Source organism: Monodelphis domestica, chromosome 7 (genome assembly GCF_027887165.1).
Source record: "Monodelphis domestica isolate mMonDom1 chromosome 7, mMonDom1.pri, whole genome shotgun sequence".
Lineage (NCBI taxonomy): Eukaryota > Metazoa > Chordata > Mammalia > Didelphimorphia > Didelphidae > Monodelphis > Monodelphis domestica.
The window spans coordinates 139,858,411-139,886,077 of NC_077233.1; the positions used below are offsets into that span (position 1 = coordinate 139,858,411).

General features: G+C 40.5%; 1 protein-coding gene across 2 annotated transcripts in view; it reads right to left on the reverse strand.

Annotated features, from left to right (window-relative positions):
* Positions 1-27,667, reverse strand: part of CACNA1H (calcium voltage-gated channel subunit alpha1 H) — a 170,473-nt gene that overhangs the window by 3,398 nt on the left and 139,408 nt on the right. For both annotated transcript variants that reach the window (XM_007499288.3, XM_056805700.1), the window contains exons 29-32: positions 24,758-24,879; positions 23,758-24,099; positions 22,801-22,978; positions 291-475 (exon numbers count right to left, since the gene is read on the reverse strand). In XM_007499288.3, coding sequence (XP_007499350.2) covers positions 291-475; positions 22,801-22,978; positions 23,758-24,099; positions 24,758-24,879 — 827 coding nt within the window. The remainder of the gene's footprint in view (positions 1-290; positions 476-22,800; positions 22,979-23,757; positions 24,100-24,757; positions 24,880-27,667) is intronic.

A 27,667-nucleotide genomic window follows, 5' to 3' on the forward strand; every position in this document is an offset into this window, starting at 1 on the left:
TAGAAGAACTTGGAAATAAGAAGAGATTTAAACTCTATGGGCCCGATTTTCCTCACTTGCCAAATAGGGATAATTCTCTCTCTGCCTCTTTTCCTACTTCCCTCCCTCTCTCCCAGAGCTGTTGTAGATATCAGATAGATATTGTATAGAGTGTTGGATCCATAGAAGTCATGTGGACAGTGACACATCTTTTTCTTAAGCAGGAAGTAGACAAACACCCCCAATCTCCAAAATCCCTCCAAACCCAGGCCAGGTGGCTAGAGGGAGGGAATCAGTCATTGGCTTCCTACCTGTCTACAGAGCAGCCTACTAAGGCTGGGTGACCGTGGAGTACTTTGTGAGGACAGGGCCCTTGGAGTCTCAGGAGAGGGGGAAATGGAAGGTCCAGAAGCAGCTGACAAGGATGTACTTTCCACTGGGACTTGAAGGGATGAACAGGATTCCACAGGCTGGGAGTGAATAGAGGTGACTGAACCTAGAAATGGAGGGAGAAAATAGCAGAAATCATCCTATGTATATGATAGCTAGGAAAAGTCTTTGAGAAGAAATATATAAGAAGTTAGTATAGGACCAGGAGTAGGGCTGAGCCTGGGGCCAGGCTGGTGAGTTAGACTAGGATTAGGCCAGGTTTTAGTTTGGAACTTTAGGAACCTACTCACTCCCATGTGGCAGCAGAATGCCTGAGGCAGCAGAGGCTAGAGAAAGGGACCTGCCTAGCCCAGGCTATTTGGCAAGGACAGGGAAGCAGCATAACAGGGACCAGAGCAGCCTGTGAAATAACAGGGGGACTAGTGGCACAGAATACTAAATTTAACTGGACATAACAGCTACAAAGCTCCCTAGAGCAAGCCAGAAGCATCATCTTCTTGATGGACACAATGTGAGGAACAAGGGCAGCTGGGCCTACCCCAAGAACCAAAGAAGAATACGCTGTGAGTTTGGAGCAGTGTGCCCTCTGCCCCAGGAACAGAGAAGAACCTCAACAGATAGATAGTGTAACAGGAAAAAGAAAAAACCCAAAAAACCAGAAAAACAAGCAAAAGCCCAAATAAGACAAGACAAAACAAAACAAAAAGACCTTGACTGTAGAAAGTTACCTCAGTGATAGGGAAGAGCAAAATATGAATTCAGAAGAGGACAACAATGCCCAAAAGAAATACATGAAGCTTCAGAGGAAAGTGTGAAAGTATGTCAGACCCCAAAAGAAACCCTGAAAGAACTTGAAAAAAAGTGAAAAATAAAAAGTAATAAGAGAATTGACAGAAAAATTAAATAGATGAGGTAAAAATTCATGGAAGAATTCAATACCCTAAAAACTATAAAAGGCAAAAAAGAAAGTGAGGCACAAAATATCTTGAAGAGAAGGGGATATAGACAGAGATACAGAGAGGGAGAGAGAGACACACAGACACAGAGAATAGACAGAAAGAGACAGAAACAAAGACTACTAGGTACTGGATCAATTGGATTAACTCTACCTGGATATGGTGGCAGTATGAAAGTTAACATTTCCTGGCAACAGGAAATAAGAAATCATGGTATATTAGATTTTTGAACTTATTGATCCTGGCTAGCTTTGTCAATGGATAGACAGAAACTCAGCTGACCTTAAGCCAGAGATTTCTTGGAGATTACTTCTACTACACCAAGAGATTAACTAATGGGAGGATACTGAGAGCAGTGAGGAATGGGGAGGCCAATGTAGGCATTGAAGACAGATGAGAGATGAGAAGGTTCAGAGATGGGAAAACAAGGATGAAAACCAGACCTGCAATCTTCCATTTTGGCTAAAATATAGAGAATGATAGGAGTATGAATTAAGGCTAGAAAAGTAGGTCATAGCCAAGTTTTGGAGAACCTTGAATGCCAGGAACAGGAGTTTATTCTTTATTTGGTGGGCAACAAAGAGGTACTAATGATTCCTGACTGACCAAAATGTTGCAATAGACATTTACTCATATAGTATTTTGTAAGGTGAGTTAGAGAAGTGGGAAAACCAGTGGTGGGGCTCCTATGATGAGAAATATTGAGGCTCTCAAGGTGGTTGCAATAGAAGTATTGGTGGGATAACATAAGAGTTATTGGGAAAGTCTAATAGACTGGGCTTGGCTATTGACTTGAGGCACATGATGTGAGGAGGAGATTAAAATATGACTGAAATCTGGAGCCTTGTGAGTAAGAAAGATGGTATTAAATAAGAAATCAGTATGTTGGAGGAGTAGCAGGTTTGGGGGAAAAAAATTCAATGTTGATGTTTGTGGAACATGCAGCTGGAGAGGTCCATCCAGTAGACTGAAATATGGGACTGGAGTTGCAGTGGTGAGAATGGATGAATGAATATCAATTCATTTATTAAGTACTTACAATGTCCCATGTGCTATGTTAAGTACTGGGGATACAAATATAAGCAGACAAGCCACTCCCTGCCCTCTCCAATCTTTTATTATAATGGAGGAAGACAACACAAAAGGGAAACCAGAAAGCAGGAGTATAGGATTGGAAATGTTGATTTGGGAGTCAGCTTCATAATGATTATATAAATGATATGAGTGAATGAGATTTCTTGAGGGAGAGACAATAGACAGAAGAGGGTTAGGGAGAGAATCTTGGGGGACACTTAGATTTTAGGGACAGGAAGGGGTTGAAGGATCAGTAAAGGAGAGTGGTCAGAGAGGTAGAAAAACCATAGAAACGCAGTCACATGAAAACCAAGGAAAGAGAGGGAATCAGGAAGAAGGGGGGTGGTCATTGGTCTTAAATTAATTGTCATTTTCCTTGGTAGAAAAAACAGAAACAGGATATTTTTTATTTCTCTCTAGCTCCTGTTACCATTTGCCCATTCACCTTATAATTATTTTTAAAAGTCCCTTCTTTGATCTTCTTGCTGTCTCTAAGGATTTTAAATAAAAACCAAACCAAACCAACAATCATTTTGGTTGTCCTTAAAATATCTCACCTTACTTTGGTCTTGAGGCTTTCTGACACAATTCCTAAAAGACTATACTTGTCTTGTGTTTATTCTTGGTTGACTACCCTACCTTTCAAATTTTGTATGAGTTCTCTTAAAATCTGAGCCGATCAATGAAGTCTTGTGCAGTTACATTTCTTTGAATATTCCTCTTTTTACCTAATCAAAATGTCTTTCTGAGTTTCTTATTTCTCCTCTCTCCTCTCTCTCTCTCTCTCTCTCTCTCTCTCTCTCTCTCTCTCTCTCTCTCTCTCTCTCTCTCTCTCTCTCTCTGTCTCTGTCTGTCTGCCTCTGTCTCTGAACCCTTACCTTCTGTCTTAGAATCAATACTGTGTATTGGTTCCAAGGCAGAAGAGTGGTAAGGGCTAGGCAATGGGAGTTAAGTGACTTGCCCAGGGTCATACAGCTAGGAAGTATCTGAGGCCAGTTTTGAACCCAGGACCTCCTGTCTCTAGGCCTGGCTCTCAATCTACTGAGCCACCTCGCTGCCCCCTTCTCATCTTTCTAGTCAGTTTTCCTTTTGATAGTTTTAAGATAGGATCCTATCTATCCTTTCTACGAATTTTAAAATTTCTGTTCTCCTAGAGGCTAACATACATGTCAGATTAAGTGTAACATTTTTATTATTATGAACTATAAAATATCAGAGTTAATGAGTCCCAAGAGTTTTGTCATTTTTTACTTCATCAGTTAGTTTTTCCTTAGTGGGCTGGATCAGGTCCAGAAGAGTAGCCTCCCTTACCACATCTTTCATCTTCTAGAAGATAAAGGTATCAGCAAGGAGAAGTGAAGGCTTTCTCAGCTGCTCTGATAGTGTCAAAGAGGGATATGAAACAGGTTTCTCAACTGTTAAAATTCTCTATCAAAACTCTATCTTGCTTCTGTTCCAGTTTGTTATCTGCATCAGAAACTCATTATCCATTTCCTCCATCTGGCCAAACAGTACATTTCCACTGTTTCAGATCAATTTCATCTTTCTTTCTCAAATGTTTTTCACTATGCAACTCATGAAACTTTGGATTCATGGATTACCATATTAATATATTGTTTTCCTTTACTAACATCCTACCCATTCCTCGCTAGGCTGTGCTTCTGCCTTTCCTGCACTCTGCCACCATGCTCTTGAAACATCATTTCATTATGCCAGACCCCTTTTCCCATTGATGAATTCAAACCAGTGGCTGTCATTTTGGGGATGGGTCTGGGCTAGCCATGCTTCATCCCTTTATTGATATGCCTCTCTCTCTCTCTCCTGGGCTTTTTCCACTATGCTCTTACACTGGTAAATTCTCCCCACTCATCCTATTCTCTGTGTTGTTTTCTCCCATTAGAATATAGGCTCTTTGAGGCCAGGAAGTATCTTTCTTTTTGCTTGTATTGTATCATCAATGGGATACAAGGCCTGACACGTGGTAATAGATATTTAATATAGAATAAATTATAATTATAATTAATTGTAAGCACAATAAATTATATAATAAATTATAATTATTATATCATATTACAACATAATATAACATATATATTTATTCTTAAGACCATTGTTGCACATAAATTTTGATCCTTTTCTAGGAAGCTTATGTTATCACGGTGGATGAAAAGAGATACAAAAATTTGATTAACATTTTAGTGAAGCATGGTCTTATTTTATAATTTACTCATATTTCTAGCTGAGGTGAAACAATAATTCATCCAATACTAGATTTTGTAAAATTTAGTTATCTTCTTACATTACTGTATATATGCCTTATTGACTGTGTATATGTCTTACTGTGTATTTGGATATCTTACTGTGTTATGGAAAAGGCCTTGGATTCTTGAAGTCTATTGCAGTGGAATGAGAACTCTGGCAGGTCCTGCTTCAAGCTCAAAAGGTTTCAAGTATGGGCCCAGAGATGGAGACTCTGTCTGTCTTCTGAGAAGCAGCTTAGCTAAGGTCAGAGAGGCTTATCACCAGATGGATGACTTCCAGCAGGAGATGGTTTTCTGATTAGAGCAACTCATGAAAAGCCAAAGAATAGATGGAGAATACCCATGGAGAAAATCTGAGATCCTTGCTTAAAGGACCATAGAAATAGGATCATAGAAACTCCCCAACAATATCCTAAGCAATTGGTCAGCCAGTTTTTGCCATGAAATCCTTCAATAGGGGAGGAATCTTATTACTTCACTACCTTTGATTACCCCCACCATTGACTGTCTTCTCTCCTAGTAATGTGGAATTGAATGAGGTTCCAAAAACCCCTTAAAACTATGCTGACTAGGTCCACTACAAATTTATATTATGTACTCTCAAGTAGGCTCTTGCTGTATCAGTGCAATCCTTTGATACCTCCCCTAATTCACTTGCTAGCCTATTCACCACAGAGGTCTTTTCCTTCTTTTTTCCTCCTTATATCACATTCTTAGCCAAGAGCCTTGTCGCATATTTCACTGAAAAAATCGAGGGCATTTGTAGATAGCTTCCACTTCTCTCACCCTCATTCCCTACTCATTCAGCTGCCTTCCTCATCTGCTACTATCTCCTTCTTCGTTCCTGTTTTCACATAAAGAGGTAGTCCTTTTCCTCATTATGGCTAAATTCCCATTATGAACAAGAGATTCAATTTCATCTCATACTCTTCAGCAGATTGCTCCCTCTATTATCCCCACATTCTCACTTGTCTTCAATCTTTCCCTGTCTGTTGACTTCTTTCTTTCTGCTTACAAACATGCCCATATCTCCCCCATCCTCAAAAAATCCTTACTTGATCCATCCAATGCTGCCATCTTTCCTCCTATATGACCTGCTTTTTGTGGCTAAAGTCTTTATAGACAGAAGGCTGTCTATAATCTATGCTTTCACTTCCTTTCCTCTTACTCTCTTCTTAACTCTCTGGAGATAGGCTTCCAAACTCATTCAGTAGAAACTTCTCTTTCCAAAGTTCTCCATGACATCTTAATTGCCAAATCGTTTTTTTTTTAGTTTATTTAGCTAATTTAGAACATTATTCCTTGGTTACAATAATCACATTATTTTCCTCCCTCCCCTCTACCCACCCTTCCCACAGCCCACATGCAATTTCATTGGGTATTACTTGTGTCCTTGATTAGAACCTATTTCCATGTTGTTGATATTTGCACTAGGATGTTCATTTAGCCTACATCCCCAACCATATCCCTTCAATCCATGTATTCAAGCAGTTGTTTTTCTTCTGTGTTTTCACTCCCACTGTGTTTCCTCTGGATGTGGATAGTGGTTTTTCTCATAGATTCTTCCTAGTTGTTCATGATCACTGCATTGTCACTAATGGAGAAGTCCATTACATTCGATTGTACCACAGCGTATCAGTCTCTGTGTATAATGTTTTCCTGGTTCTTCTCCTCTCACTCTGCATCAATTCCTGGAGGTCGTTCCACTCCCCATGGAATTCCTCAACTTTATTATTCCTTTGAGTACAATAGTATTCCATCACCAACATATACCACAATTTATTCAGCCATTCCCCAATTGAAGGACATCCCCTCATTTTCCAATTTTTGGCCACCACAAAGAGCACAGCTATGAATATTCTTGTACTGGTATTTTTCCTTATTATCTCTTTGGGGTACAAACCCAGCAGTGCTATGGCTGGATCAAAGGGCAGACAGTCTTTTATCGCCCTTTGGGCATAGTTCCAAATTGCCCTCCAGAATGGTTGGATCAGTTCACAACTCCACCAGCAATGCATTAATGTCCCAACTTTGCCACATCCCCTCCAGCATTCATTACTTTCCTTTGCGGTCATGTTAACCAATCTGCTAGGTGTGAGGTGATACTTCAGAGTTGTTTTGATTTGCATTTCTCTGGTTATAAGAGATTTAGAACACTTTTTCATGTGCTTTTTAATAGTTTTGATTTCTTTAACTCAAAATTGCCTATTCATGTCCCTTGCCGATTTATCAATTGGAGAATGGCTTAATTTTTTGTACAATTGGTTTAGCTCTTTATAAATTTGAGTAATTAGACCTTTGTCAGAGGTTTTTGTAATGAAGATTGTTTTCCAATTTGTTGATTCCCTTCTAATTTTGGATGCATTAGTTTTGTTTGTACAAAAAGTTTTTAATTTGATGTAATCAAAAGTATTGATTTTACATTTTGTGATTTTTTTCTAGCTCTTGCTTGGTTTTAAAGTCTTTCTTTTCCCATAGATCTGATAAGTATACTATTCTGTGTTCATCTAATTTGCTTATAGTTTCCTTCTTTATATTCAGGTCATTCACCCATTCTGAATTTATGAGATATTGATCCAAACCTAATCTCTCCCATACTGTCTTCCAGTTTTCCCAGCAGGTTTTTTTTTTAATCAAATAGTGGGTTTTGGTCCCCAAAACTGGGATCCTTGGGTGAGGATAACACAGGATCTGTCTGTATCCACACTGAAGGACCAAAAGGCATGGAATATGATATTCCAGAAAGCAAGGGAACTAGGTCTACAGCCAAGAATAAAATACCCATCAAAATTGGCTATATTCTTACAGGGGAAAGTATGGTCATTTAACACAACAGAAGAGTTCCAAGCATTCATAAATAAAAGACCAGACCTGAACAGAAAATTTGAAGTCCAACCACAGAACTCAAGAGAATCATCAAAAGGTAATTAAAAAAGAGGGGAAAAAACAACAACAACAACAACAACAACAAAATTTTTAAGAGACTCAATAAGTTAAAATGATATGTATCCCTATAAGAAAAGAGGTCATTGGCAACTCTTAATAACTGTTGCTATCACCTGAGCAGCTAGAAGAACTACACTCAGAGGGAACAGTGACAAACTGTATAGGATGAAAGGACAAGATATAAATAGATATATAGATATATGCATGCATAAATACATATACATGTGTATTATATATATATATACATGACTAAAGCTAAAAAAGAAAAGAGGTTATGACTAAAAGAAATGGGAAAAGAAACAAATGGGGGTAAATTTATATGTCACAAAGAAGCTCATGGCGGGAGGGGGGAGACCATCGATACACTGGAAGGGTAAAGAGGTTGGAGATAGGAAATACTCAACTCTTACGTACTTTGAAACTGACCCAAAGAGGGAAGAACAATCCAATCCATTGGGGAAGAGAATAGATTTGCGCCCTACAGGGGAATAGAAGGGTAAAAAACAGCTGGTGGGGAGGGAAGCAGTACAAGGGAGGGAGAAGGTGGGGGGGAATTTTAAAAAAGACTACAGGGGAAAATAAGGGAGGGAATAAGAAGGGAGGGGGGTAGAAAGGGAAGTACAAGGGGGATTGATTTAAAGTAAATCACTGGACTATAAGGTAGAGCTGAGGAAGAAAGGTTAGAATTAGGAGAGGATATCAAAATGCCAGGAAGTTCACAAGTGACAGTCATAACTTTGAACGTGAATAGGATGGACTCACCCATAAAACGTAGACAAATAGCAGAATGGATTAGAATCCAAATCCTACCATTCTGTCTACCAAATTAGAATCCTACCATATGTTGTCTTCAAGAAACACACATGAGGCGGGTAGACACCCACAAGGTCAGAATTAAAGGATGGAGTAAGACCTTCTGGGCCTCAACTTACAGAAAGAAGGCAGGAGTGGAAATCATGATATCTGATAAAGCCAAAGCAAAAATAGACCTGATCAAAAGGGATAGGGAAGGTAAATATATTTTGTTAAAAAGGACTTTAGATAATGAGGAAATATCACTAATCAACATGTATGCACCAAATAATATAGCACCCAAATTTCTAATGGAGAAACTAGGAGAATTGAAGGAAGAAATAGACAGTAAAACCATATTAGTGGGAGACTTGAACCAACCATTATCAAATTTAGATAAATCAAACCAAAAAATAAATAAGAAAGAGGTAAAAGAAGTGAATGAAATCTTAGAAAAATTAGAATTAATAGACATATAAAGAAAAATAAATAGGGATAAAAAGGAATACACCTTCTTCTCAGCACCACATGGCACATTCACAAAGATTGACCATACATTAGGTCACAGAAACATGGCACACAAATGCAGAAAAGCAGAAATAATAAATGCAGCCTTTTCAGACCACAAGGCAATAAAAATAATGATCAGTAATGGTACATGGAAAACCAAATAAAAAACTAATTGGAAATTAAACAATATCCAAAATCATTTAGTTAGAGAAGAAATCATAGAAACAATTAATAATTTCATTGAGGAAAATGACAACGGCGAGACATCCTTTCAAACCTTTTGGGATGCAGCCAAAGCAGTAATCAGAGGTAAATTCATATCCCTGAGTGAATATATTAACAAACTAGGGAGAGCAGAGATCAATCAATTGGAAATGCAAATAAAAAAACTCAAAAGAGACCAAATTAAACCCCCCAGCAGAAAACCAAACTAGAAATCCTAAAAATTAAGGGAGAAATTAATAAAATAGAAAGTGATAGAACTATTGATTTAATAAATAAGACAAGAAGCTGGTACTTTAAAAAAACAAACAAAATAGACAAAGTACTGGTCAATCTAATTAAAAAAAGGAAGGAAGAAAAGCAAATTAACAGCATCAAAGATGAAAAGGAGGACAGCACCTCCGATGAAGAGGAAATTAAGGCAATCATTAAAAATTACTTTGCCCAGTTATATGGCAATAAATACACCAATTTAGGTGACATGGATGAATATATACAAAAATACAAACTGCTTAGACTAACAGAAGAAGAAATAGAATTCTTAAATAATCCCATATCAGAAAATGAAATCCATCAAGCCATCAAAGAACTTCCTAAGAAAAAATCCCCAGGGCCTGATGGATTCACCAGTGAATTCTATCAAACATTCAGAGAATAGTTAATCCCAATACTATACAAACTATTTGACATAATAAGCAAAGAGGGAGTTCTACCAAACTCCTTTTATGACACAAACATGGTACTGATTCCAAAACCAGGCAGGTCAAAAACAGAGAAAGAAAACTATAGACCAATCTCCCTAATGAATATAGATGCAAAAATCTTAAATAGGATACTAGCAAAAAGACTCCAGCAAGTGATCAGAAGGGTCATCCACCATAATCAAGTAGGATTTATACCAGGGATGCAGGGCTGGTTCAATATTAGGAAAACCATCCACATAATTGACCACATCAACAAGCAAACCAACAAGAACCATATGATTATCTCAACAGACACAGAAAAAAACTTTGATAAAATGCAACACCCATTCCTATTAAAAACACTAGAAAGCATAGGAATAGAAGGGTTGTTCCTAAAAACAATAAACAGTATATATCTAAAACCATCAGCTAACATCATCTGCAAAGGGGATAAACTAGATGCATTCCCAATAAGATCAAGGATGCCCATTATCACCTCTACTATTTGACATTGTACTAGAAACACTAGCAGTAGCAATTAGAGAAGAAAAAGAAATTGAAGGCATCAAAATAGGCAAGGAGGAGACCAAGTTATCACTCTTTGCAGATGACATGATGGTCTACTTATGGAATCCTAGAGATTCAATCAAAAAGCTAATTGAAATAATCAACAACTTTAGCAAAGTTGCAGGATACAAAATAAACCCACATAAGTCATCAGCATTTCTATATATCTCTAACACAGCTCAGCAGCAAAAACCAGAAAGAGAAATCCCATTCAAAATCACCTTAGACAAAATAAAATACCTAGGAATCTATCTCCCGAGACAAACACAGGAACTATATGAACACAACTACAAAACACTCTCCACACAACTAAAACTAGACTTGAGCAATTAGAAAAACATTAACTGCTCATGGGTAGGACGAGCCAATATAATAAAAATGACCATCCTACCCAAACTTATTTATCTATTTAGTGCCATACCCATGGAACTCCCCAAAAATTTCTTTACTGATTTAGAAAAAACCATAACAAAGTTCATTTGGAATAACAAAAGACCAAGGATATCCAGGGAAATAATGAAAAAAAAAACACAAATGAGGGGGGCCTTGCAGTCCCAGACCTCAAACTATATTACAAAGCAGCAGTCATCAAAACAATTTGGTACTGGCTAAGAGACAGAAAGGAGGATCAGTGGAATAGACTGGGGGCAAGTGACCTCAGCAAGACAGTATACGATAAACCCAAAGATCCCAGCTTTTGGGACAAAAATCCACTATTCCATAAAAACTGCTGGGAAAATTGGAAGACAGTATGGGAAAGATTAGGAATTGATCAATACCTCACACCCTACACCAAGATAAATTCAAAATGGGTGAATGACTTAAACATAAAGAAGGAAACCATAAGTAAATTGGGTAAACACAGAATAGTATACATGTCAGACCTTTGGGAGGGGAAAGACTTTAAAACCAATCAAGACATAGAAAGAATCACAAAATGTAAAATAAATAATTTCGACTACATCAAATTAAAAAGCTTTTGTACAAACAAAAGCTTTTGTACAAACAAAACCAATGTAACTAAAATCAGAAGGAAAACAACAAATTGGGAAAAAATGTTCATAAAAACCTCTGACAAAGATTACTCAAATTTATAAAGAGCTAAACCAATTGTACAAAAAAACCAAGCCATTCTCCAATTGGTAAATGGGCAAGGGACATGGATAGACAGTTTTCAGATAAAGAAATCAAAACTATTAATAAGCACATGAAGAATTTCTTATAATCAGAGAGATGCAAATCAAAACAACTCTGAGGTATCACCTCACACCTAGCAGATTGGCTAACATGATAGGAAAGGAAAGTAATGAATGCTGGAGGGGATGTGGCAAAGTAGGGACATTAATTCATTGCTGGTGGAGTTGTGAACTGATCCAACCATTCTGGAGGGCAATTTGGAACTATGCCCAAAGGGTGATAAAAGAATGTCTACCCTTTGATCCAGCCATAGCACTGCTGGGTCTGTACCCCAAAGAGATAATGGAGAAAAAGACTTGTACAAGAATATTCATAGCTGTGCTCTTTGTGGTGGCCAAAAATTGGAAAATGAGGGGATGTCCTTCAATTGGGGAATGGCTAAACAAATTGTGGTATATGTTGGTAATGGAATACTATTGTGCAAAAAGGAACAATAAAGTGGAGGAATTCCATGGAGACTGGAATGACTTCCAGGAAGTGATGCAGAGCGAGAGGAGCAGAACCAGGAGAACATTGTACACAGAGACTAATACACTGTGGTGTAATCGAACGTAATGGACTTCTCCAATAGAGGCGATGTAATGTCCCTGAACAATCTGCAGGGATCTAGGAGAAAAAACACTATTCATAAGCAGAGGAGAAACTGTGGGAGTAGAAACACCGAGGAAAAGCAACTGCCTGAGTACAGCAGTTGAGGGGACATGACAGAGGAGAGACTCTAAAGGAACACTCTAATGCAAATATTAACAACATGGCAATGGGTTTGAATCAAGAACACATGTGATACCCAGTGGAATCACACGTCGGCTATGGGGGTTGGGGGGAGGAAAAGAAAATGATCTTTGTCTTTAATGAATAATGCATGGAAATGATCAAATAAAATATTATAAAATTAAAAAAAAAACCTGGGATCTTTGGGCTTATCATAGACTGTCTTGCTGAGGTCATTTACCCCAAGTCTATTCCACTGATCCTCCTTTCTGTCTCTTAGTCAGTACCAAATTGTTTTGATGACCACTGCTTTATAGTATAGTTTGAGATCTGGGACTGCAAGTCCTCTTTCCTTTACATTTTTTCATGATTTCCTTGGATATCCTTGATCTTTTGTTCTTTCAAATGAACTTAGTTATGGTTTTTTTCTAATTCAGTAAAAAGCTTTTTTGTAGTTCAGTGGATATGGCACTAAATAGGTAAATTAATTTGGGTATGACTGTCATTTTTATTATGTTAGCTCGTTCCACCCATGAGCAATCAATGTTTTTCCAATTGTTTAGATTTAGTTTTAATTGTGTGGAGAGTGTTTTGTAGTTGTGTTCATATAGTTCCTGTGCTTGTCTCAGCAGATAGATTCCTAAGTATTTTATATTGTCTATGGTGGTTTTAAATGGAATTTCTCTTTCTAATTCTTGCTGCTGAACTGGGTTGGAGATATATAGAAATGCTGATGACTTATGCGGGTTTATTTTGTACCCTGCAACTTTGCTAAAGTTGTTGATTATTTCGACTAGCTTTTTGGTTGATTTTCTAGGATTCTTTAAGTAGACCATCATATCTTCTGCAAAGAGTGACAGCTTGGTCTCCTCATTGCCATTTTTAATACCTTCAATTTCTTTTTCTTCTCTAATTGCTACTGCTAGTGTTTCTAGTACAGTCTTAAATAATAGAGGTGATAATGGGCATCCTTGTTTCACTCTTGATCTTACTGGGAAGACTTCTAGTTTATCCCCATTGCAGATGATGTTTGCTGATGGTTTTAGATATATACTGTTTATTATTTTTAGGAAAGACCTTTCTATTCCTATACTTTCTAGTATTTTTAATAGGAATGGGTGTTGTATTTTATCAAAGGCTTTTTCTGCATCTATTGAGATAATCATGTGATTTTTGTCAGTTTGCTTGTTAATATGGTCATTTATGTGGATGGTTTTCCTAATATTGAACCATCCTTGCATTCCTGGTATGAACCCTACCTGGTCAGAGTGAATAACCCTTGTGATGACTTGCTGGGGTCTTTTTGCTAGTATCCTATTTAAGATTTTTGCATCTATATTCATTAAGGAGATTGGTCTATAGTTTTCTTTCCCTGTTTTTGACTTGCCTGGCTTTGGGATCAGTATCATGCTTGTGTCATAAAATGAATATGGTAGAACTCCTTCTTGGCTTATTCTGTCAAATAGTTTGTATAATATTGGGATTAGTTGTTCTTTGAATGTTTGATAGAATTCACTGGTGAATCCATCAGGCCCTGGGGATTTTTTCTTAGGGAGTTTTAATTGCCAAATCCTGATGCCTTTTCTCAGTTCTCAGCCTTCTTACCTTTCTGCTACCAACACTTTTGATAATCCTCTTTCTTACTCTTTCTTGGTTCTCTTCCTGTCTCATCTTTTCTTCTTAGTCTGCTGTACTGGGTTTAAATTCAGTTTAAATTATTCCCACTAACTATAGGTATTTCCTCCAGCCTCTGTTCTTCTATATTATTTTATTTAGTGATCTTCCATTTGATGAACTTCCATGGATACAATGATTCTCTCTATTTAGCTGATCCTCATTTATTTATCCAACCCTAACCTCTCTCTTCCACTATCACATTTCCAATTGACCTGGAGGACTGGATGTCCTGTGGACATCTTAAATTCAACATGTCCAAAGTGGAACTTATCTTTTCCCTAAAATTTCCCTTATTCCAAATTTCCCTATTATAGTAAAAGAATTCACCATTCTCCCATTAACCCAATATAGAGACCTAATGTCCTCCTGGACTCTCTCATTCATTTTGCATATCTGGTCAGTTGTCAATTCTGACTGTTTCTGCCTTCATAAAATCTCATATATAGGCTTCCTTCTCTGCACTCTGACATTGCCACCAGTACAGGTGCTGGCCCTCATCATTCCAAGTCTGGAATATTGCAATAGATTTATGGCTGGCATCCATTCTTGAAGACTCTCTCCCTCTTCATTCTCTACTCAGCTATTAAAGTAATCTTCCTTAAAGCACAAGTCTGAGCATATCACTCCTCTACTTAAGAAACTCTGGTGGCTCCCTATTACCTCCAGGATCAAATCAAAAAGAGGATAAAATCCTCTTATTTGGTTTTATAACCTGGCCTCATCCTACCTTTCTAGTCATCTTGCATTTTACTCCCTTCCATGTATTTTTTTAAGGGTTTTGAAATTTTAATTTAAATTAAAATAGATTATACAAACCAGATAATACAACTCCATGAACTATGAAAGAATTCCTTTTAAAACATTTCCATCATGTTTTTTTTGTTTTAATTTTATAGTATTTTATTTGATCATTTCCATGCATTATTCATTAAAGACAAAGATCATTTTCTTTTCCACCCCCCAACCCCCCGTAGCTGACACGTGATTCCACTGGATATCACATGTGTTCTTGATTCGAACCTATTGCCATGTTGTTAATATTTGCATTAGAGTGTTCGTTTAGAGTCTCTCCTCTGTCATGTCCCCTCAACCGCTGTAGTCAGGAAGTTGCTTTTCCTTGGTGTTTCTATTCCCATAGTTTATCCTCTGCTTGTGGATAGTGTTTTTTCTCCTAGATCCCTGCAGATTATTCAGGGACATTACACGGCCACTAACCCCTCTATGTATTTTTAAACCCAGAGATATTGGCATCCTCAAGATCCCTAAGACCCTCCAACTTTTGACTGGGTGTTTTCACTGACTGAAGCCTTCAGATCTGGAATTCTCTTCCTCCTCCTCACCTTCTGTCTTCTCTGGTTTCTATCAATTTTCAGTTAAGGTCACACCTTCCGAAAAAGCCTTTCCTAGTCTTCCTTCATCTTAGTATCTTCTTTCTGAAATCATATCCAATCTATCCAGTATATAGCTTGTTTGCACATAGTTGTTTGCATGTTTGTCTCCCCCATTAGAATGGATTGTTTGTCTTCCATTTGTTTCCCTAGCTTGTAGCATAGTTTAAATCTCAGCATGGAGTAGGCACTTAATAAGTGCTTGTTAACTCTCAAAGCAGCTCATTTCTTTCTTGGAGAGCTCTTATTAGAATTTTTTAATCAAGCCTAAACCTATCTTTCTGTCACTTATGCATTGGTTCTAGTTTTTCTTTCTGGTACCAAAGAAAACAAGCATAAACACTCTTCTATATGTTGTGGTGGTTGGTCAGTTGTTTCAGTCATGTCCAAATCTTCGTGACCTCATTTGAAGTTTTCTTGGCTACGATACTAAAGATATTTTCCATTTCTTTCTTCAGCTCATTTTACAGATGAAGAAACTGATGCCAACAGGGTGAAGTGACTTGCCAAGGGTCACACAGCTAGTAAGTGCCTAATGTCAGATTTGGAATCAGAAGGATGAGTCTTTCTGACTCCAGGTCCAGTGCTTAATCCATGGTGCCACCTAGCTGCCAAGTCTTCTATATGACCAGCCTTCATTTTTATTGATATATCTATGTATAATACATATATATATATATATAATATTCAGTTATCATGACCTCCTCCTCTCCCTTTTCCCCACCAATATCTTTTCTTCTCTAGGCTAAGCATTTTTAGTACCTTCAACTTGTTCTCATATGGTATGCTTTTGAGCCCTTTCATTATCCTGATTCTCTCTCTCCCTCTAAAACCCACATGTATATACACATATGTATATATTCACATATAAAGATCTTTACATGTCTTTAACACAGAAATTTATAAAAGTCTATAAAATATGTCTATACATATATGTTTGTATAGACAAATTAAATATTGGTATACACAAATATATATCAAGAATGAGTGTGTGTTTATGAGCAAGAGAGGGAGGGAGAATGAGAATAAATTTTCTCTTTCTTGTCCTTTTCAGTTTAAAGTCCTTTTGATTAGATTTCTAAAACTTAGGGTATATACATTAAAAATTCTTATTATGCATATTCCATTTTTGTTCAAGAGCCGCCCATTTCCATATTTTAATCCATAGTTGAGAACTAAATCCCATTCTCAGACATCATCTTAATCAATTCTTCACCTCTGAAATCTGCTTTTTCTCCTGTGAAGTCCTTGCAACTTCAATTGGCTACAGTGATGAACATGCCACCTGGGTTCCTAAGTGCTTCAGTTTCTTATGCAAGATGTTATAACTAGCAGCAATGCTTCTTTGTGTCCAAGCAGATAACAGTCACCAGAAGTAGGCAGCAGTCTTTAGGTCTGACAGCCTTGGGAGGTTCTCTGTTATGTCTTAGATATAGAATCCAGGGAGGCAACCAACTTCTCTGTTGTTAGTCGGGTGGACAAAAAGCTACTTTGCTATTCCTCATCAGGGGGTGACCACCCAAGCCTTCTCTTCATGTCTTCTTCCTCTGGCCGTTACTGGATAATTTCCTACATGATTGCTAGTACTCATGAAGCCAAAGTCACCCCTTGGAGGACAAGCATCCACTTTCCTCCAGTTTGTTAACAGCCTGAATATCTATTATTTAGCTTCTATTTTTAAGTAATCCTTATTCTTCCTTTTTTCCCCCCTTATGCATCATATTAACACAGGAGTCAAAATTCCCTTTTCTCTTCATAGCTATCTTCTTTGTTTAACATTGGAGTTGTTCTATTTTTTTAAAAAAGGAACATACCAATTTCCCAAGGGGCATGAAGAGGGGGAAAGCATTTGTTCTTTTTTTATATTCTCCTTTATGAGGGAGATCAGCCTATACTCAGGGCATCATTAACAATTACTTGGCTGGGGAGGCAAGTGGATTGGTGGCTCAGTGGATTGAGAGCCAGACCTAGAAATGGGAAATCCTGAGTTCAAATTTGACTTTAGACATTTTCTAGCAATGTGACCCTGAGCAAGTCACTTAACCCCCATTGCCTAGTCCTTACCACTCTTCTGCCTTGGAGCCAATTCACAGAATTAATTCTAAGGCAGAAGGTAAGGACTTAGAAAAATTATTTGGCTGTCACAGACAGGCAAACATTTTATACTTTTTGCAGGTCATTGAAGAATTCATTCTGCTCTCCATACTTCTGGGAAGCAATATCCTTGGTTCTTTGTTCTTCCTCCTGGTAGCTTCTCTGGCCAACTACCCTAGAAAACAGTCTATTTCAGTCTCTCATTACTGCCCCTTTCTCTAATATCCAACTTTGCTGATACTTTTGGCCATTTTCTCCTTCTTTCTCCATTTTCAATATAAAGCTCTTCTGATATAATCTGTATATGTTTCTCAGTTCTCAGTAAAGACACCCTGTTCCCGGTCAAGAGCTTGTTCTGCCTGTACGTATGTCGTCAAATCCCATTTTCAAATACCATCTTCTTAGTTTAGGCTCACACATTAGGCTGAATCTTATTTTTTTCCCCAAACTCTTACTTTATGTCTTTGTAACAATTCTCCTACAGAAGGCTAATGGCTAGGCAAACAAGGTTAAGTGACTGGCTTAGGGTCACACTCCTAGGAAGTATCTGAGGTCAATTTGACCAGGCTCTCCTGACTCCAGGCAGGCACTCTAGCCACTCTAGTACCACTTAGCAGCCCCACAATAAGCTAAATCTAAAGAGGGATAAAGTGTAGGTTTCTGATTTCATTGGTATGTCTGGGAAACTTCCAGGTGAGAAAAACTCCTTTCACCAAGTTCTTCAGTCATTTTTTAGCTGTATCTGACTCTTTGTGACCTCATTTGGCATTAAAAAAAATCAGATTATGGATTGATTTAACATTTCTTTCTCTAGGTCATTTTACAGATGAGGAAACTGAGGTAAACAGGGTTAAGTGACTTGTCCATGGTCACACAGTCAGTAGGTATCTGAGGCTAGATATAAACTTGGGAAGATGACTCCAGGACCCAGCACTTTTTCTACTGCTACCAAGTTAGGTCAGTGCCTTTTCTGCCACTTATAGTCTTAAAGAACTGCTTAGAGGACTTAGAGGTTAAGTGACTTGCTCAGGATCACATAGCTTGTATTTGTTAGAGGCAGGACTTGAATCCAAGTTTTCCTGGATTTTTTTTAACATAAAAGGATGAAATTTAATAGGGATAAATGTAAAGTCACATGTGAGACAAAAAAAAAATCAGTCTCCCAAGTATAAGATGGAGGAGACATGGCTAAATAGTAATTAATTCTCCCTGGCAAATTGAAGAAAAGCAGTAGTTCAGTTCTGCCTTCTTTCCAGTCTATCATCACACCATCTGTCCTGATCTGTCGCTTGGCCCTCTTTCCTCCAATATAACTAAAGAAATAAGGAGGCTTAAGCTCAGTTCCCATGTCCTTTCTTCTTTCCTTCAATTTCATGAAAACACTACTTTTACTTCTGCCCAGGACAGTCAGCACCCAGAGGTGCTTTCTAGCCTCTTTCTGGAAGTGCTGCTTATCCCCACACAAAATACCCTAATTTGATAATGGTCATTTGGACTGTTAGTCTTGTGAGATTCTGTCATACCCCGGAATCATGCCCTGAAAACGATTTAACCCTCTGTATGGATCATAGCAAGTCAATATTTGTCTCATGCCTCCAGTATCATCATTTGCTCACCAGTTACCACAAATCATCTCTGCTTCCTATGGGCCACCACATGCTCCTGGTACTTGTGTAAAATTTTTGTGGAATCCCAAAAGTAGCTTTTTCTTTGGAGGGTCCAGATCAACTTTTAATGAGAAAAGCCTCAAACCTATTATATACATATTCAGTGGCATTTCTGCCCTCCCTCCAGCATTACATATCTTTTCCTTACCAATCCTGCAATACTACAAAATATAACTGCGGGCTTGAAAAAGACCAAAGAGAATGCTGGAGGAATGTGACTCTTTTGAATGACTAGGAATTGACTGTTTTTGTTAAGGGAATTCTTCCCAGCGAGATTGCCAGGAACTTAAAATGCTTTGAAACCAAGGAGATTCTCTCATTGGAGGAAGTAAATTGAATGGCCCATCCCTTGAGGTTGTATGCACATGGGCAGACACATAGGTGTGGACATCTGTGGAGCAAGAGGTTATAAAAAGTAAGGAAGGTAGGAAAGGAGGGGGAGCTGAAAGAGAGACACAGAGGAAAGAAGGAAGGGGAGAGGAGGGGGGAGGGAGGGAGAGGGTGGGGGAGAGAGAGAGAGAGAGAGAGAGAGAGAGAGAGAGAGAGAGAGAGAGAGAGAGAGAGAGAGAGAGTGTATATGTAAGCGACAGAAGTGTTTCAGTAAAGATAAAGCACAAGTGCCAGCAAAGAGAATATAAGTCATAATGGAGGAGAAGTGGGTGAGTGCCTTGTTGGCCACAGGTGTCATATCTCCAAAACCAGATTAGAATAACATAAAAATGCAATAGAATATAGCTGATATTAGTATGAGGTTTTCTAAGTCAATATGCAGCAGAAGGTCCTTATGTCCCCTTCAGTGGCCATGTTCCTTTTTGAGTTCAACACCCATTATAGGCTACATACCTCAAACAGCTTCATGGAGAGATTCATCAGCAGTCAGTCAGACACGGCACTCTAGATGACTGCCTGGGCTAGGCTTGGCTGGGATGTCTCTCTCTATCTCTCTGTCTGTCTGTTTGTCTGTCTGTCTCTTAGTGAGAGACCATAGCCACCTTCTCAGCCAATCAGGAATGTCTGAGTCCAGGTGTTCTACTCACACACTTCTACATCTGCCCTGTCATTCATTTACAATGTCATCATTTCCTCTCTCATTTAAGGGGACAGTTGTGTGATTCAGGGCACATGTAAAGTTTTCAGTGGCCTCTTCCCAGAGAAGAATCAAGATCTCACAGTGCTTTGAAAGCAGAGCTCTGCTCATTGATATAAGCATGACTGGAGAGGGTATGTGCCTGTGTTCTTCTCCTATGCTGAGGATGGAAGGGAGGAATTGTGTATTTTATAGGTGGCTATTCATGTATGGGGGAGATGCCAGCATCTACTCTAATATGCTTCCCATTGACCTCTTCCCTCCCCCTGACTTCTACAAACTCATAAAAGTAGGGCACAGACAATGAACTCATGGCATGGATGTTGCAAGTCAATTGGCTTAGTCAATTGGCTGTCTGAATCATGTGGTTTGGTCTGTGCATCATTTGAAAGGGCTATCTGGGTGCATCATCCAGTGGGCATCCTGTCCTCCACCAGAACTTCTGTTCTCTCAAGTTGTAGCCATATTCAGTCTTGCCAAAAAATTGCCATTCCTTGCCATCTTTGTCATTTCTTTCTCTTTCTCCTCTACCAGGATCCCCAGAGCTCTTTTTGAACCTTCCTCTCAGAGGCATCTCCATGCTGTGCAATTATACACACTCTCCTAGGACAGGGAGTTTGGGACCCCCTCCTTAATGAGCATTGGACACATTAAGCACATTTATACCCAATTATTTCCCTTAAGATGAAGGAGAGGAGCTGTAGTGATGTGTGTTTCAAGGTATTCTGGTGTGCCTGACAGATGCTCCCAGCATGTTTACCCAAATAAGCAAGTCTCTCTGGTTCGAAAGCATTGTGGGAACTTGGCAATTCTCTGGGAAGAGGCCCCTGGCACATTATATGAATAATTTGTGTCCTGAGTCATGCAATAGTCCCCTTAAATAAGCGAGGGATCTGTGACTGTTTAACTGGATGCCTGCAGTTGTCGGAGAGTGAGGGCAGAACATTTGGACTCATGATCATTCCTGGCTGGCTGAGGGGGTGGTAGAGCCTTTTCAAAAGACCAGTGGACTCAGCCTCACACAGAAGAACCTGATTTTCCTGATCCAACTTGCTCTGCCCTGGACTTTCTGGTCTTGTTGGATGGACAAGCAAGGAAAGTTTGGGTTTGGGATCTCACTTGGTTTAGTTGTGGTTTAGCTGAAGTCTGGAAGTGGCCCAAGGTGATACCGGAAGCTTTTGGGGAAAGTACTCTGAATCCTGACATTGGTCCTGCTTCAGCCTCACGTCCTCTTCATTCCCATCTTTCCCCTAATTCTTGACAGGGTATTAGAAGTTTTGAGCATCAGCAAACACTCCATTTCATTGCCAAGATTTGGGATTCCAAGCTGGGGGGCCCTTTACATGTGTCCTTCACAATGTCATATCCTCCTAGGGGTAGCAGGTTCTTCTCAGCCTTAGCCCAGCTGGGAATGGGATTCCCATGCTTCTTCCCTAAGAAGGTTCCATTCCCTCATGCTATTGATTGTGTCAGTCTTCACTGGTATGGTAGAAAGGCTGTGGGCCCTCAGGAATTAAGAGACCTGGGTTTTAGTCTCAGTTCTGCCATTAATTCCTTGTGTGATTTGGGCAGTCCACTTTCAATAGGCCTCAGTTTCTTCTACAAAACAACTCCTACCCAATCTTCCTTCTTCCCTAGGCTATTACAAAAAGGTATGAAGGTGTTTTATTTCCTGGAAATAAAACTTATGCTATAGAATTTAGAGCAGGGGTCCCCAAACTTTTTACATGGGAGTCAGTTCACTGTCCCTCAGACCGTTGGAGGGCCAGACCTAACCCTAAACCTAACCCTAAATCTAAATTCGTGCAGTATACACAGTGCGGAATTCCCTCCCCCAGATCGCTGCTCACCATGCTGACATCTTCCATTGTGCAGCCACATAATCCTATGCATGGCGCCTCGTTCTCATTCAGTTATTCTCAGAACCAGGCTCCACTCAAAGGATTATGTCACCGGAAGTAGTACTGTACATGAGCGATGCTGCGCTCTGCCACATACAGTGCTCCTCTCACTGACCACCAATGAAAGAGGTGCCCCTTCCGGAAGTGTGGTGGGGGCAGGATAAATGTCCTCAGGGGGCCACATGTGGCCTTCTGAATTAGAGCTAGGAGGGTCTTTAAAGACAATCTAGTCTAAGTTTTTTACAAAGGGGAAACTGATTTACATGATAATTCATGTCTAACCCAGATCAAATTGTTTGCCAGGAGGAGGGGGAAGGAAAGGGAGGGAGAAAGATAAATTCAATCACGTAACTTAGAAAAACTTGTGTGGAAATTTATTACATGTAATTGATAAAAAAAGAAAAATAAATAAATTGTCCCTTAATATTCTCAAAATAAGAAAGAATAAAGGGGGAACTGAAGTCCAATGGAAGGACGGGACTTGTCCAAGTTCCCACATTTAGAAGAGCAAGGACTAAACCTCTCTCCATCGTTCCCCTCCCTCTTTCCTTTTCCTCTTGATTTGACAGACTTTGGCTCCATCCCTTCCTGCACCAACAAGCCTCATTGATAGGGCCCTTCTTGACCTATTAGGGATGGTGCTGGTAGTAGGGTGAGAGACATAGATGAGGCCCTGGGGTCAGCTCCCTCCCCCATACCTGTTGGGGCTGTCGCTGGGTAGGTCTCCATCTCCACCTCCTGCAGCGTGTTTGGGGTTGTGGCTGGCACCACAGGCCGGAACATGTAGCTGTCATTGGGTAGGGAGTGCATCCTGGACACGGCAACCTTGTGTACCACAAGGAGGTTTCGGGACTCCCTGGAGGAGCCAGTGCCTTCCTGTAGAGATATAAGATGGCGGGCCCCTGAGTCCTCTCAGGCCTGCCTCTAAGCCTTGCACCTCCAGCTCTACATACGGGGTCTGGGCATGTGGAGCACCATGAGGCCCCATGGCATGTCCCAAAAGTCCCGAGTCAAGTGGGAGTGGATCACAGCAGAACTAGACCTAGTTCAGAGGCTTTAACAAGGGATCTTAACTGCTTTGTATGTTCTGGACTCCTTTTCAGAATACTTTTCATAAAATTTAAATTTAATTTAAAAACCCCAACAACTCCAGGCCTGCTATTTTAGCATCAGTTCTAAGACAGAATAGTGGCAAGGTGGGCAAGTCACTTGACCCCCATTGCCTAGCCCTTACCACTCTTCTGCCTTGGAACCAATACGTAGTTTTGATTCTAAGGTGGAAGGAAAAGGTTAAAAAAAGAAGAGTGGCAAGGGCTAGGCAATTGGGGTTAAGTGATTCGTCCAGGGTTACACAGTTAGGAAGTGTCCGAGGTCACATTTGAACCCAGATCCTCTCAACTCCAGGTCTGATGCTCTACCCATTGGGTGACCCAGCTCCCCCCCTCCAACAGTGTTTTAAACTGTAGAAACTAAACTATGTAGGTTACAAAGGACATCAATTCTGTTGAAATAAAGAATTCATTTTTTCCTCATCTAAGCTGATAGCCCCCAGTAAGAACACTCGGTCTACGGAGTTCCATCTGAGGTCGCAGGGAAATGCGTCTGTTCTCTAAGGAGACGGGGAGGCGGCCCCAGAGGCACCCCCGGCTGCTTACCAGAGCTTGCTGCTTCGAGGACACGCCGGACTCCGTGCTCCCAGCCTGGAGGCCCCCTTTGGGTGGCCGATTGTCTGGGCCAGGGGGAGGCCCCGGGCCTCGGGCCACAGCGGTGGGAGCGGAGCTGCTCTGGGCCATCTCCAGTTCAATCTCCGCATCCATCTCAGCATCCTCACGGGCCTCCTTGTTGCTTTCTTCCAGGTGCTTCATCAGCACGGCCACCACCACATTGACCAGCACGAACTGGGCAACCAGGACGAAGGTGACGAAGTAGACGGGCGAGATGATGGGCAGGTAGCTCAGGCAGTGCTTGTCTTCACGGGCACACTCCCGCAGCGTGTCCTGACCACAGAGACAGGCCCGAGCTGGCACCTGGGCTTTCCCTGCCCCACTCCCCATCCCCAAGGCCATCTCTTCAAAGGCTAGCCAAGCTATCAAAAGTAAACATTTCTATAGCACTTTCAGGTTTCCAAAGTACTTTACCCAGGCTATGCCCTCTGACGTCCATCCCCCCTTCCCACCCCAGGTAGAAGCTATTATTATTAGCCCTATTTTACAGATAAGAAAACTGAGGGTGAGTAGTGTCAGGAGTCACATTCAAACTCCCAGCCCCAAATCCAGTGATTTATCTCCTGTATCCCTCAATTGTCTCAGGAAGCCTTTTCTGACCACAGGACCCTTCCCCCTTCTCTGAAGTCCTGATACACTCGGAACAAATACCCTGTCATTGACCTCTGTAAAACTCGTCTTACTCTTCTTCCTTTCTATTGTGAGCCCTCAGAGGGTAGGGCTGCGTCCTTGTCTAGCTCCCTCTGGACTGGGAGCTTCTGGAGGGGTAGGCAGGGGTTAGCGAATCTGCCCCTTCCATTTTCCCTGTGGAAGATCATGGCTTGGCAGGTAGGGGTGGGGAGGGAGCAGGGGTGAAGGAAGGCACCCAGAGGTGGCCGCCATGTTGCTTGGGAGTGTTGGTGGAGGGCGTTTTAAGGCAGTGGAGAGATACCTTCATGATTCCATTCCAGTTGTCCCCTGTGGACACTCTGAAGAGGGTGAGGAAGGCCATGCCGAAGTTGGTGAAGGTGGCGTGTCTGCTGAGGCCCTCACATGGGTTATCTTCACTGCAATCTAGGAAGCAAGAAGAGACCCACCAGCCTGCTCAGGCAGCCCAGGGCTCCTTTTGGAAGGCAATTCTGACCCCACCACTGCTGGAAGAAAAAACCCTCCTGAGGAGCTTTTTGTCTTGACCATTGAATACACACTGTTGTGCTGAATGAACAAACAAATGATGGTAGGGTGGAATTGAAGCTGGGAGATATGGGTTCAATTCTTGACTCTTATTGTGACTATGAGCAAGTTGCTAAACATTTTTGTCCTCAATTTTTTCATTTATAAAATGTAGACAATATTTTGAAGTATAGGATCATAGAGTTTAGGATGGCAGAGAAGGGATCATAGGTAAGACCAGGGATCTCCAACTAGAAGGAAACTCAGAGGTCATAAAGTCCAGGAGCCCCTTCATTTTTCAGATAAGGAAACTGAAGCATAGAGAAGTTAAATGACTTGCCTAGGTTTGCACATCTTCATTTCATTTCATTTCTTTTCCTTCCTTCCTTCCTTCCTTCCTTCCTTCCTTCCTTCCTTCCTTCCTTCCTTCCTTCCTTCCTTCCTTCCTTCCTTCCTTCCTTCCTTCCTTCCTTCCTTCCTTCCTTCCTTCCTTCCTTCCTTCCTTCCTTCCTTCCTTCCTTTTTTCTTTCCTGAGCAAATAACATTTGTCTAATAAATGAATGAATGAATGGATTTGTCCAGTGATCTTGAACAGGCAAAGACCTTGCCAAGGTAATCTGAGCCCTTGGATGCCTGGCCCTGAGACCTGGCTATTTGCAGTTCTTGACACAATGAATCTTGTCTACCATATACTTTGTATTGGATATGGGAATAGGAGGCTTTGTGACCAAGAATAACCCAAGCAGAAGGAGAGCTCAATAGTCTAGTGTTGCCTCTCTAGGGGTTCCTAGGCAGCTAAACTTCAGCCTTCCATCTTCGAAAATGAGCTCAGACTTTCTTACTTCTCTCCTATTCTGGTAGAGTAAGTTTAGGGGAAGCCTCATGTGAACCTCCTAAGTCCAAGGAGAGCTCCAAGTATTTCTAGCTTTCTAATTACAAACAGGAGATTCAACCTCTAGATTCTTCACTAGATTCATCTTGGCCCTGTTTTCCCCTTTCCTGTGAAGTCAGACATAGCTGTGGGTCTTCCAAATCCTTCACTAAGAAATAACCATACTTTATGCTACTCCATGCCCCAGGTTATGCGCAATTGGGTACCCTTCAAGGGTCTTTCCCATATATTATCAATCAGATTCTCAAAAAGTCCCATGAGGGAGGAGGGCACAGCAGGGCAAGAATTGCCATCTCTATTTCAAATAGGAAGGCCCTATGGCCAAGATAAATGATATGTGCTTTTATGCTCAGGCAGTGAATCAACACTGGGAGGATAGATCTGTTCACCAAAAATATATCTGGCTCTTTGGGTCTAACCAGCCCCTTCATTCTACAGGTTAAGAAAATGGGCCTCAGAGAAGAGAAGACATTTGCCAAGGTTACACAGAAACTAAGCAGCTGTGTGAGCAAGTTGCTTAACTGTTTTGGGTCTCAATTTCATTATCTGTAAAATGGGGACAATATTTAGAATTAAAGGATTATAGAGTTAGAATGGCACAGAAGGTCTTCTAATTCCCAAATACAGTGCTTTTTCTATTAGAACACATTTTTAGAGGACCACCTGTAATTGATATATGGATCTGAATCATCTGTTTTCTGGTGTTGGGGTCTCTTGCTTTATAGAATAGGGGTGGGGAAAGCACTTCAGGCATGCCTCCCCAGTGCATGGGGGTCTGGGTCAGGTAAGGATCAGGGATGGAGACACCAAGTTGACATAGAGAAATCTGTTCACTTTTTTGACAAAACATTTCAAAGGCTGTTAGAAGTCAGGCTCCTGAATATTCAGGGTGGTGCAAAAGAAAGTATTAAATTCAGTATTAGAAGACCTGGGTTTAAAGCCAAACTCAGGACCTTATTGATCATTTTCATGTGCTTCAGTTTCCCTGTCTGTAAAAGTTGGGTAATAACAGTTATATTCTTTGTAAGCTATATAGACTATAATGAAGCATGACTCTTATGGACTCTCACAGCCAGATGCTTTGAGGGATGCTGATCAATCTTATGGAGACAATCTAGCCAGTTCTCAATTATCCAGAGCACAGACACATATATTCCAAATCTACAGATAATCCAAAACAACTATTTGATTTAGGTATTCATAATCTGATTCCTGTCTAGTCCCTGATTTTGCCTTCCCAGCTCTTTTTGTCTCCAGCTTCTGTAATGATGCTTTTGCCTTTACTCATCCCATACCTAATGGTGGTGAGGACAGAGAGTTCTGGTCATGCTGGAGGATCTGCCCAGGAGCTGGGGACTTACTCCTCTGATAGCATGGGCAACAGCTTCCCCAGTCCTTGGTAAAAGGAAGCACCCTCTCATGAGAAGAGCCCCTCTACAAAGAGCCAAGGAACTTGAGTTCTAATCTTGGTTCAGCTACCATCTTGCTGTGTGACAAAATCACTTTCTCCTGGCCTCAGTGTCTCTATCTGTATGATAGGGATGATGATCCCTCCTGTCCAAGGCTGCTCAGACAAGGTGCCTGATAGGAAAGAGAACCAAGAGGCAAGAAGAAGAAGCAGGATGCCCTCCATCGTGCACTTTGGAAGCCACATCCTGGGGGGCCCAACTGAAATGGCCTTGTCCCAAGGGCAGAAAGATCAGGGTTTCTCCTTCCTTATCTAGTAGATAATCAGAGAACAGACATATGGCCAGGAAACTCCCCAAGACCAGGGGAAGGAGGAAGTCAGCTACTGAT